This window comes from Cyphomyrmex costatus, unplaced genomic scaffold (assembly GCF_001594065.2).
Source record: "Cyphomyrmex costatus isolate MS0001 unplaced genomic scaffold, Ccosl1.0 scaffold2014, whole genome shotgun sequence".
NCBI classification, from domain to species: domain Eukaryota; kingdom Metazoa; phylum Arthropoda; class Insecta; order Hymenoptera; family Formicidae; genus Cyphomyrmex; species Cyphomyrmex costatus.
Genome location: NW_017276056.1, coordinates 16,694 through 30,537, shown reverse-complemented (window position 1 = coordinate 30,537; position 13,844 = coordinate 16,694). Strand labels below are relative to the sequence as shown.

At 39.7% G+C, this 13,844-nt stretch overlaps 1 protein-coding gene across 1 annotated transcript; it reads left to right on the top strand.

Annotated features, from left to right (window-relative positions):
• Nucleotides 1-3,530: 3,530 nt before the first annotated feature.
• On the top strand, nt 3,531-11,758 carry LOC108773282 (uncharacterized). Its single transcript, XM_018539042.1, has 9 exons — nt 3,531-3,769; nt 3,896-4,293; nt 4,362-5,028; nt 5,075-5,236; nt 5,326-5,707; nt 8,743-8,910; nt 9,051-9,181; nt 9,230-9,503; nt 9,698-11,758. The coding sequence occupies exons 1-9, from the start codon at nt 3,531-3,533 to the stop codon at nt 11,756-11,758; spliced, it is 4,482 nt and encodes a 1,493-aa protein (XP_018394544.1).
• Nucleotides 11,759-13,844: the final 2,086 nt, after the last annotated feature.

The window sequence follows — 13,844 nt, the reverse complement described above, 5'->3', positions numbered from 1 at the left end:
GTCACATAGTAAGAATCTAACGTTTCAAAACCGTTGTTGCAACCTAATTTTGTTTAGCGGGAAGGAGCCAACCATCCTTTAAAAACATTTTCATCTAGCCATGAAGTTTGAAATTCCCTAATCTTACGTTTCTTAACTGCTCCTTTTCCTTTTAAATCCATATTATAAAGAATTAAAATATATGTAACGACCTAACTTTTGAATGCGCGGATGCAGCTCGTCGGATTAATCATCGCAGGATTCAAAAGAGGTTCGATCGGTGGGAGAGTGCCAGTAAGATCTCAGATATAAGAATACGAAACAAAGTAATTTATTTATGTATGTATGATAAATGGATGTTATATACAAGATGATCTGGTGATGTTGAAACATGTGTAAGTGTTCTGTGCGTGTGTACGTGTATGTGGCGGTGAAGATTGCGGCGAACGTCTTTCCTATGAAATGCGCGTATATTTACAAGATTTGCGCTTGGCGCAATAGACGTTGGTAAGCAAAGTATATGTACAAGTGTGCGTGTCGACGATCGGTGTCGGCGTGTGCGTGTGTGTTCGCTGGTAACGCGTATATTATTTTCGCGACGCGAGACTGTGATGAGCTGTTTAAATGCCGGCTCGTATTTACTCAACTTTTTCTATATCGCTGGCCGAGACGGTTCGTGTTTCGCGATCAGCTGATGTGCGGCTTTTTCTATATGCGGCGTAACTAACAACGCGAGGTGCACGCGGTTGGTCGCAGCTTATGTCTATGCACGCGTACGGCGACCAACGACCGAGAACCCTCGGTAGAGGCGGAGAACACTCCACCCCGGGCTATTGTTGGTCGGTCGCAGCGGCAGAAAATGCAGTTTGATTTATGACTCGAGTTGACGACCGAGAACTCTCGGCGGAGGCAGAGTACCCTCTACCCCGGACGTCAACTCGGAGTCAGGAACCCGTACCGGGTCGGCTGTTGGAAACTCCCGACAGAGATAGAGCACTCTCTATCCCTTTTTCGCGCCTAGCGGTACTGAAAAGGAGTGCCTGTCTTGCGATATATCGAGAACGCTCGATCGGGCTAGAGTACTCTCTGGCTCGGTATTCTAATCGCGTTTTAGCTGTCTAGAATTTCGGAGGTGATATTCCTGTCGGAGCTGGAAACGGAATGTTTATCTTTTCCGTGAGCGCGATGTTTTATGTAACAACATTAGTCGCGTTCGCATTATTCCGCTCGCCTCGCGCTTTCCCGTCGCTTCGACGTTTCGCCGTGTCTGAAAGCGTCGCGTGGTGGGGAACTCCGCGCGTTGAGCGAGTTCGGCGGAGGATCGGCGGTCCTCGGTTGCTGTCGCGTACCTGTGAATTATGCTTTATATTTTGTCGGGCGCTACGCGCCCTCATCGCTGCACCGAGTGGCAATGCAACGGCGTCCGGCCGGTTGTACGGGCCGTGGACGATGCGTGGGGGGTGCATCGTCACATATATAAATACTTATCTTAGCCTTACCTACACTATCCTTACAGAACTCGCCAAGACTACGCGCCCATTTCTCCTACCTACACTGGCTACAAGATGCATGCGCCAAAAACCCGGCCCGTCTAACAACACTGGTTCCGCCCCCCCTGCGGGGGGGGGGCTCCACGACTGTTAGAAATAACCTAACCCAACCCATTCAGTGGTGTGAAATAGCTCTCGTTTTGCGTAGAAAGTCGAAACCCATGTGCAATAGTACAGGTGACTTTTTATGCGAAAACACTTCCATGATTGTACTGTTGCACGTGGGTTTCGCGACTGTCTACGCGAAACGAAAGCTATCTCACACCACTGAATGGGTTGAGTTAGGTTATTTTTAACAGTCGTGGAGCCTCCCCGCAGGGAAGGGAGCGGAACCCACTGCATCAACGCATACACTTCGCAACATTCAGTACTTTACAAACAAAGTAGGTGCTTCCCATTTTCTAGATATTTATCATGGAAGTTGTGTGCCCGTGCACAGGGGGGAGGGGGGTGGAGTTGTTTCGCGTAGAAGGTTCAAAATATCTACATAGGGGGAGGGGGTGCAGAATAGTACTTAATATCGTATATGTTTATATAGCAGACATAGTACGTTATTTTTAAATCTTTTTTGGTTAATAACTTTTCAACGAATAATTAGACGGAAATGGTCAATGACCTTGACCTTCTTGAGGGTTAAGGTCAAGGTCAAGATCACTCGGACGTCATTTGAGGCTGACTGTGTAAAGCGAAACATTTACCGTATCTTGTTATTACGTATTCGCAAGTTTTGGTGGTGGTCCATGAAATTGCGTATTTTCTATAGTAAGTGCTTAGTAATCGCAACGTGCAAAGAACAAATGTATATGCACAATTTTTGTTCCGATAACACAATGATAAGCAGTGTCCAATGTGGACCGTTCTTTAATGGTATTAACCATATTCCATATGCCCATACATTTGTTCTTTGCACCCACTTCTCGAATCCTGCACTTAATATTCCATCATTACCCAAGCTTTTGGCGAAAAATACGTCAAAGGGAAGGATAATATCCGAAACAGATTTTAAAACTATTATTAAAGAGGCGTCGATAATAGCATCGTCGAGCCATTTGTATAATAATTAGTCAAACTTTCATTATTTACTTCACGTTCTCATAGTTTAAGGCATAAGCTATGTATTATTCATCGTCCGCGAGGATTGTATTCGCGGCATGCACGGTCGCGCGTCATAATCGCATGTCTAGTTGCTTTCGGCGCGACACGCATTACTAGAGAGGGCGTACAGAGCTCTCGTGTACGTACAGAGGGAGTACAAGTCCGTTTTCCGTTACGACACAACGAAATCTTTCGAGAGCATTCGACGTGTGATTTCCCTCGCTCCAACACAATTTTGTATTCCAGTGAACGGCAATAAATTTAATGTGAAATAAGAGGAAGTCAATTACTTTCCTCGACCACATCGCTACTGACGGATTACCCGGTGGCACGTGTGACGGACACAAGCTCGTGGCGTCTCATTCACCGTTTACTCAACATCGTGTTTTTGATCCTTCGAGCCGGATGCTCTAAGTCATCCGCGTTCACTGGAGATACGATCATCAATAAGCGGAACTTCCATCGCCAAGGAGGGAAGGTATCCCGTCATCCACAAGCAAGGATTCCACGTCGAAGGAAGGAAGGTATCCCGCCGACAACGGCGGAACTTCATTCGAAGGAAAGTAGGAAGGAATCCCGTCAACAACGGCGGAACTTCGTACAAGGGAAGGCATTCCGTCTCCGAGAGACGAAACCCCTCGCCATCCACTACTCATCCTAACGCTCGAGCGCGGCTCATAACCACAAGGTGTCAGAGCTACGGACTACGAGCTTCATTCTCATCGTCAGTTGCCACCGTCATTCAGAGGCACGCCGAGGACAGCACATTCAAGGCCGTTTCCACAAGGAGGTCGCCACCGGAAGTCGTCAACAAAAGCGCGGCTGCGCAGTACCGGTAAGGAAAACTGTTCGCGGTAGTGCCAACGAAGTTCTTTGTTACGTCTGTTTCAAGCAGGTTAGCTCACGATGACGTCTGCGCAAGATATCAGTGTGCTCAAAAAGCATAGAGCGATCGTCAAAGACGCGTGCACGCGGATTCACACATACATCGACGCGATTTCTTTTGCCACTCCGGCTATTGCTGCTCAGCTTGAGGAACGTAGAATCAAGTTAGACGAATATTGGTCACAATATAACGCAATACAAGCGGAGATAGAATTACTTGACGAAAATGAGGGCAATGATCGGATCGGCTTCGAGGAAGCGTATTATTCGCTTTGCGCAAGAATTCGCGAACTTCTTAATCCATCATCAGCTCCGCGGGCGTAACCGACACAACCGATATCACCGTCTACGTCGAGCGCATTCAGTTGATCGGAAAATCATTGCAGTGTCAGATTGCCCAAGTTGAATCATCCAACGTTTTCCGGCAAATACGATGAATGGTTCCCATTCTACGATTCATTCAATTCAATTACACATTCAAACGCGTCAATCAGTGACGTACAAAAATTACAATACTTAAAGTCTACACTTACCGGTGACGCGAGTGGCGTAATCAGTGCATTGGAAATTTCCGCCGCAAATTATCAAATAGCATGGGATATTTTAAAGGAACGTTATGATAACAGACGAATGATCGTTCACACACACATTAAAGCAATATTAGATTTACCCTCGCTCACCAAGGAAGATTCAACCGAGCTGCGTCGAATCTTGCGGACGGGGCAATCCGACATGTACAAGCTCTCAAGGCAGTTAAATGTCCCACGGCGCACTGGGACGATCTGTTAGTATACATTCTAACCTCAAAATTCGATCCACGTACATTACGAGAATGGCAGTCCTCTTTAACAGGTACTGAAACTCCCACATTTAAACAATTTAACGATTTTATTTCTCAACATTGTTTGGTGTTAGAGACCACAAACAAGATCAGTCTCGCTTCCAAGGACACTAACAAAAATTCACAAACCAACGCAAAACGACAATCCACATGTGCAGCAACAGTCAAATCCAAGTGCAACTGTTGCAAGGGCGAGCATCCCATGTATTACTGCAAGGAGTTTTTGGCACTGCCAATCAAGCAAAGGGCGGTAGAGGTACGCAATCGTAAACTTTGTGTCAACTGTCTCCGCTCTCCGATGCATTCATTGGACAAATGCACATCTAGAGGTTGCAAAATTTGCAACGTCAAACACAATACGTTGTTGCATACGAGCACCAGCTCGGCGGAGGATCACTCCGGCACTTCCGGCACAGGGGAATCAAGCATACAAAATTCCACGACAGCCGTGACGACACATTCGTCGAACATTCAAGGCAAAGATCACATCATGCTTTCCACAGCTGTGGTCAATGTCGTTGCCTCCGATGGCATATCACATTCATGTCGAGCTTTGCTAGATTCTGGATCTCAAGCAAGTTTCATTTCTAGACAACTCGCCGCAACTCTTGGTTTACAGCTACGCCCGCTAAACGTCACAGTATCTGGTGTCAACAGTACCTCATCAAGGCGACCAAGGTAACACTGCAATTAAAGTATAAGCCAGATTAAATTCTTATTGTAGGACGATAGACTGCATAGTAACAGAGCGGATAAACGAGAAGCTTCCACTGACTACTTCAAGGCGTGGAGACTACAACATTCCTCGAAATCTCAAGCTAGCGGACCCCCATTTCAACGTTTCCTCCAAGGTCGACATTTTGATCGGAGCAGAAATATTTTGGGAGTACTTTGCATAGGACAAATCGAGGCCACTCACAGCTATCCAACTCTGCAAAAAACAACATTAGGATGAATTCTGGCTGGACGTCGCAGCATCACAGCGGCGCCTGCAGAAAACGTGCGAGTATTCACCACAGTCATATCCAATGCTCAACTGCACGATCAACTAACACGGTTCTGGCAAATTGAACATCTCGGCAATCAATTCGTGAACAACAAGGACGATGCTTACTGCGAGGAGCATTTCGAAGCTAACGTTGGCCAGAACGAACAGGGCAGATACATAGTAAAACTTCCAATCAAGGAAGAATTAATCGGCAACCTTGGCAGCACAAGGGACATCGCATTGCGACGCTTACAAGGAACAGAGCGTCGGTTCATACGAGATCCCAACTTAAGGGACCAATATGTCCACTTCATGGACGAATATTTGAAACTAGTAGCGTTTTCCACTGGGAAAACTGGTGCAACACTGGTGCGCACTGAGTGCAATTTTGTTGTTCCACTGTGAAAATCAGTTCAGTGTTTAATGTTCCACTGACAAAACTGGTGCAAAAAACTTGCACTGAGTTCAACTTTTGCTCCACTGTCTTTGAAGTCAGTGGAGACCAGTGCAAGTTGTAAATGGCTGCGTTCAGTAGAGAAAGCAGCTTTGTAACTGTTGTAAAATTCTTTAATATGATTGATCTTGCCCTTATTTCCTCATTAGATCTAAGTATAAGCCAATCATATTCAAGAATTTTACAACAGTTGCAAAGCTACTTTTTCTGCTGAACGCAGCCATTGAGGTTATGTATCTGCGCTTTCAAATATGATCGTTAAGGTATGATATTAAATTATTTTAATTAATAACAATAATATTTTTAGTTTTTGCGTATCTAGTAAAATAGCTAGCATTAATATTTCAATGTTCAAAATCATTAGTTCAATGATTTTATACAAAAACTAAAAATATTATTGTTATAAGAAACTGTTATATAAAAAAATTAATTAATAATCGAGGATGTTCAGGAGATTATATATGATTATATAAAATTGTATAAAATCTGAACATATGTATTTGGACATATTTTATATATAATTATGTATAATTTTTTTTTGTGGCGTCGAGTGGTTCACCGCTCTGTGCGATTGACTCGCGATTTGTAGACCCGAGTTCAATCCCACGTGCGCCCAAACGCGATTTTTCGCGTTTAATGAGCCAAAAAATGGCTCCATCTGGTGATCAAAAGATCTATGATCATCAGCGCCGTTCGGATTCGGCGTTAAACTGTAGGTCAGGTTTTTAGATGTGTTTACTGGAATTCCTGGAAAAATACATAATGCTCGAGTTTTTACACTTTCTGACATAAAAGAGAAGCTTCCATATATTTGTGAGAAAAAGTATCATATTCTTGGTGACGGAGCATATGCTATTAGACCATGGTTACTTGTACCATATAAGGAAACAACAACTTTAAATTGTAGTCAAAATAATTATAATAAGAAATTCTGTGCAACCCGAGTAAAAATTGAAAACACTTTTGGTATTTTCAAAGGTCGTTTCCGTCAACTTTTAAAATTAGATATGCGTAAAATAGAAAAAATTAGTAGATACATTCTTGCACTTTGCGTTCTACATAATTTATGTATAGACATGAATGATTTAATTAGTGATAAAGACTATATTCAAGAAGCAAATATCAATTGATAATTAGAGAAGGAGAATGATATCCAATCCCGAGCAGCAGGAGAAGCTAAAAGAAATACCATAAAGGATAGCCTGTTCTTATTTGAATAATGACACTATTAATAAGTAAATAAGTTATTGTAACAATATATAAGGTAGAAATCATAAATAAATATATGTGTGTGTGTGTGTGTATTCTTTTATTTTTAATTAAAAATATTTTACCATAAAGAAAAAATATCATGAAGGAACGCCTTTGCAATATATAAATATTGCACAATAGGTTACACTGAAATAAATTATAATAAAAACTAAAAAACAAAGTATAAATACGCAAATAATTTGTGCTGTATTTATAATATAACAAAATAAAAGTATTTCAATAAAAGTATTTCAAGAAATATTCTTCATTCATAACAAAATAAAAGTAACTCTTAATCACTTATTAGAATGAAGATAATAAGTCTTTAGTATTTAATTTGTAACAAAGATAATTTTTTTGTGTAATTGGAAACAAAAATAAACTTTTTGTGTGAGCTTAAAAAAAATATACATATTACATCTAATGTTCTATACTTAAATCTTTGTACAAAAAGAGCTGATAAACTTTAAAAAAATAGGAACACGTTACATATCTTTCTTAAAAAGTTCTTTAATTAATTGTAATTTTTCTTAGTGACGTCGTTCCTTGCTTTCTTCTTTTGATCGATGTAATTCTAATAAAGTTTCTTGAATTGATTTTTTTTTATTTTCTTTTGCTTCCTTTTCATTACTTCTTTTTAGGGAAACTGCAAAAATTTTATTCTCTGGCATCATTTTCACTCCTTTTGAGGAACATATTTCTTCTCCATTGTTACTTTTTAGGGAAGGTGCAACAATTTTATTCTCTGGCATTATTTTTACTTTTTTTGACAAAGGACTAGGCTGTAAGCTGCTGGATGCATTATGATTTTTTAGTATTCTTGTGTTATGAATGCTCATTAATATCTCCGGCTTAATACTATCATCTAGAGAAGCAATTTTTTCTAGTTGCTCTTCATATGGAACATCTGTTCTTTCATTGCCAGAACGTTTATTATGTTCAATTGCGTCCTTTTTTCTTTTTAATAATGTTTTAAAGCGATTTTCTACTTGAACAGAAGTGTATTTTTGGCCAATATTATCTTCAATATCCGTAGCTATTTTTTCCCACATTACTTTTTTATTTTTGAACTTTTTCATTGGTCCTACCATTTTCATATATATTTCATATTTCTCTAATAATATTTCAGTATCTTGTTCGCCCCATTCTGAACGCTTTTTCTCATCTACAATTGCAATATCTTCCTCAAATTCTTCTAGTTCTGACTGAAATTGACTCTGAAATTCCTCTTTATCTGCTTTATATATGATAATATGTTCATTATTTCGAATTCTGTAGATAGTTTTTAATGGCTCTTGCAGAATTATGGTCCCATTGTTTATTAGGTTTATTATATATTTAACTGCATATTGATTATTATCTAAAAATAAATATCCAAACATAAATTCTTATTTAAAATATATACAATAAAATTATTTAAACTCTTTATTGGAAATATTTTATTAAAAGTACGATAAAAAGAAAAATGCCAATATTGAAAAATTATTATTATTATTACCTTGCATTAATTTCGCATCACAACTTTCCATGCATTCCGTATCAAAATAGAAAACTTCTTCGTTTAATCGAAAGTGTAATTTGCTTTCTGGATTCATTTTTTAAGGTTATGTTCGAAGTGTACAGTGATACAGCCAGTATCGAATGTGTTCCTCTGAGTCTGCACTATTACTGCACTAATGCAGTTTTCATATAAACCTAGCACGGCGCTAGTGCTGCACCAGTTTTCCCAGTGGAAAACGCTATAGGACACATGAAGGAAGTCAGCGTGTCTCCACTTGAGGATACAGCACTTTCTACTTGCCTCATCATGGCGTCTTCAAGGGCGCTAAACAGTCATCCAAGATTCGTGTCGTTTTCGACGCTTCAAGTAAGAGCGACACAGGATTATCATTAAACGACGTCTTGAGAGTCGGCCCAGTGGTGCAGCAAGATTTGATGTCAATCGTGATGCGATTCCGCACCTTTGTTCACGCTTTGATCGCAGACATCATAAAAATGTACCGACAGATGCTTATACACCCTTTGCAAACATCTCTTCAAAGAATTTTGTGGCGCAGCGACTCCAAGGCGGACATCAAGACATACGAACTGATGACAGTGACCTATGGCACGTCATCGGCTTCTTTTCTCACAACCAGGTGAATTAAACATCTAGCCGATCATCATTCATCCACGTTTCCCATTAGATCAGCGTGTATAAGGCGCGACTTCTATATCGACGATCTACTAACCGGTGCAGACACCATCCAAGAAGCGGAGACTCTTCGAGATGAAGCGATCGAACTACTGAGGCTAGGCGCATTTGAGCTTGGAAAATGGGCTTCCAACACCCCAGAATTGCTGGACGCAACACCCAATAGAAATGACAAACCCGTTGTCATCGACGACGACGAAAGCGCTCACATCTTGGGGATCAAATGGAACGCCAACACAGACACGTTACATTTTTCATACGACCATGTCATGTCACATGACGCATTTCAAAACGGAAAATTCTATCGGACGTTTCCAAATTATACGATCCGTTAGGCTTACTTTGTCCGACCATCGTCATCGCCAAGTTAATACTGCAAGATCTCTGGCGAGCAGGCATCGATTGGGACGAGTCAATTCCTCAGAACTTACACGTACGATGGATCATCTTCAAATCGCAGTTGACGGAGCTCAACCGACTAGCGATTCCCAGACGTGTCAAATACAGCATTGAACGTCAACATATACAAATACATGGCTTCTGTAATGCCAGTCAAAATGCATATGGAGCCTGCGTGTACATACGGACTGAGCTCGATGCGAACAAGTATCGTTCAGAACTTCTTTGCTCCAAATCAAGAATTGCGCCGTTGAAGGCTGTATCATTGCCAAGGCTGGAACTATCTGCAGCGCTTCTACTGGCACGGCTGATGGACAAGGTTCGATTGTCAATAGATACGTCTGACATCAAGGTGTATCTATGGTCGGATTCAACAATTACATTGAGCTGGATATCCTCAGAATCACGCATGTTTTCAGTTTTCGTCGCAAACCGCATAGGAGAAATACAACGGTTGACTCAAGCGACGGATTGGCGACACGTACCGTCCGGTCAAAATCCAGCCGACTTACTTTCACGAGGTTCAAATCCAAGCGATTTAATTCATGCAACCACTTGGTGGAAGGGTCCCGACTTTCTGCAACACAATGAGAATTTCTGGCCCGCCAATAAATTTCTACGTCAGGAGGACACCTCCGAACTTCGAAAAATATACGTTAACATTACAGTCGTTGACACCAGTGTCATAGAAGACATACTCAACAATCATTCAAACCTTGACAGAGCCTGTCGTGTTGTGGCATATTGCTTGAGGTTCTTACGAAGACCTGCGGGCATAACAACACATTTTGTCTCTCACGAAGAAACCGCGGCAGCATTGCAACTAATGTGCAAGGTTGTGCAACAGCTTTCATTTCCCGAGGAGTACAAGGCCTTGAGCAGCAACAAGAGCCTCAGTACATCCAGTGGGATTTTGACACTCAATCCATTTCTCGACGATGGATTAATTAAAGTTGGAGGTCGATTAAAACATTCAAATCTAACACAGGACGCGCGTCACCCGGTGCTGCTACCGAAAAATCACGAACTATCAAGACGAATCATCACGCAAGCGCATGTACGTAGCTTACATGCCGGCACCCAGGCTACGATGGCCGCCGTCCGACAGCAATTTTGGCCTTTAGCATTGCGATCTCTAACACGAAAAATCATTTTAAAGTGCGTTAAATGTTTTAAGGTTAAGCCTGTTCATTCAGAAAGCATTATGAGCTCCTTACCCCCTAGTCGCATCACTGTTTCCCGACCATTCTCGTATTGCGGCGTGGATTACGCCGGTCCGTTAACTCTGCGAGAGGGAAAACGTAGAAACGCGCATACTCACAAAGCATACATCGCCATGTTCGTATGCTTCGCTACCAAAGCGGTACACATAGAACTAGTCAGTGATTTAACCACCGACACGTTTTTAGCAGCCTTCAAAAGGTTTATATCGCGCAGAGGAAAGCCTTCCCACATGTGGTCAGACAATGGCACTACTTTCGTAGGTTCCCGTCATCGTTTGCGCGAATTCTCTAATTTTCTTGAAAAAGAGTGCATACAAAATGAAATCCAGTTATTTTTGCGCGAACAGCGAATAACATGGAACTTCATACCACCCAACTCTCCACATTGTGGAGGACTCTGGGAAGCCGCGATAAAGTCTGCAAAATTCCACTTATATCGTATAATCGGCAATGCTCACCTAACTTTCGAAGAGATGCAGACTATTTTATGCGATATAGAAGCGATATTAAATTCACGGCCCATCGCTCCATTGAGCGAAGACCCCAATGACCTCGCTTATTTGAGCCCCGGACATTTTCTAATCGGCACTACCGTAGACAGTTTTCCTTGCCACGATTTGAGCGACATAAGCGAAAATAGGCTCGTTCGTTGGCAACGCGTAGAACAATTGAGGCAACATTTCTGGCGACGGTGGAGTTCAGAATACCTCCACACCTTACAAGCGCGTTCCAAATGGAAGATTAGCAAGGGGGATCAATTGAAGATCGGTCAAGTCGTACTAATAAAACGGCAGGGGTTACCAGGGAGGACAAACTCCTATCTTGGAAGAGAGGGCAACAGATTCCCTAGCGCCACCTGGCTCTGTGGCACCAAAATTGGAATTAAAAAGGTCACGTGACCAGTAGTGGGGATATTATAACCTATACGCGCATATCCATATGAATATAACCAGTTCTAAGTTCCTGAGCGATGTGTTAACTAATGTTATTAACATTATTTAAGTTTGCATTATTTAAGATAGAGAAATATACTGTTTCTCCATCTAAAATAATGCAATCTTAAATAATGTTAATAACATTAGTTAACACATTGCTCTGAAACTCTCTTAACACAATTTGTATTTATATTAATAAAGGTGTTGACTAATATTAAAAATTCTTCTATTTTTATTAATATTTATTTAATAAATATATATGTTTTATACATTTTTTAAATATTGCTATAAAAGTTACAATTATTTTTCGCTATTTTTTTTATTAAAAATATGCAACACATTTTCCCGTCCCACTTTACAGACTGCGGACTATCGGATATACAAATATCGAATATCCGGTGTGGTTAAAATATGTGATGCATAGTATTTTCATACTCCACAACATCATATAGCATGTTAGAGAGCTAATCGTTGTAAGAGCGTTCTGAATACGGGCCTTTATGTGTCGGTTTTTATATAACGATATGAATTATAAAATTAATATGGTTATATCTTTTCATACGACCATTCACACTTAACAATATAATATAATATTTATAATATCTTAATAATATGTATATATATATATGGCTTTGGTACATTTCGGGGACATTTTTTGATACAGATGGTACATTTTGAGGACTTTTCGCACTTTCGAGGACAGTCTTCAAAATTTTTTTGGTATATGGTATATTTTAAGGACTGTCTTCAAAATTACTCGCTTTATGGTTGGTCACATTTGAGGACATAAGTTGTGTCAAATGAATGTCCTCAAAATAGACCAAATACATTTGAATACTGTTTTGCGTTTGGTACATTTTGAAGACACTAAGAATTCAATATTTATTACATTAAAAATAATTAATAAAAATACATATAATCTGCAAGAAAATCAAAAGTAATTGTATTATGTAACCAGTTTTAATTTGTTATCATATGTCCTCAAAATGTACCAACCGTATATTTTTTTATTTTTATAATTTTCAACGTTCTTACATTATTAAATAATAAGAAAAGAATTATTAAAGGCAATAAAGAGGAATTATCAAAAATTAAATTTATCACATTATATAAACTATGTAAATTTATCACATTGTAATCATTGTAACTATGTTTATAATTTATTCGTATAATTTCACAAAAATACAGGAGATACATATTTTACAACTTTATTTACATTTATTTTATTAATGATACAAAAGTAAATATAGGAAACATAATTCATAAAGATGGACTGCTGAGAAGTAACAGACATCATATTATAATTCCTGTTTGAACCTGATATGTAGTGCATGTCCACAATCAAAGGAAATCTAAAAACATCAAATTATTACGTTGAACTTAATAAAATTAGTGTAATAAAGAATTTGTGTCCTCGTGTGCGCATAGTTTAAAGCTGGAAATATAATAAAAAGCTCAATAAATATTTACAAGTATTTCAACCAATCAGAAATCATGTGCACTATAATGCACGCTTCCTGATGGTTGCAAATATGGTCTTAGGCCGGTATTCATATTCAGAAGTAATGTCTTAAGACGCGAACGTAGCCCTTTGGTTCGTGACATCTTAAGACTTTACTTAAGACATTACTTCTTGACTATGAATACCGGCCTTATTTTCTGTTCGTATTGTTTGTGCTTTCCATTGCGTTTCCAATTTAAATATCCTCGAAAGGACCCATCCATATAAAACAGTTTACAGAACAAATATAGTATAGTTTCAATTATAATTATAAAGTGACACTGCAGGGAAATCGTATGAAAAGATATAACCATATTAATTTTATAATTCATATCGTTATATAAAAACCGACACATAAAGGCCCGTATTCAGAACGCGCTTACAACGATTAGCTCTCTAACATGCTATAGTTTACGTTACACATATTATATAATAAAATTTCAGATATAAAAGCGCGCTTTTACCAATAAAAACGCGTTCTGAATACGGATCAAAGTGTGCATGTGACCCTATCAACCTGTTTACCCTGTTAATACACATACAAATATA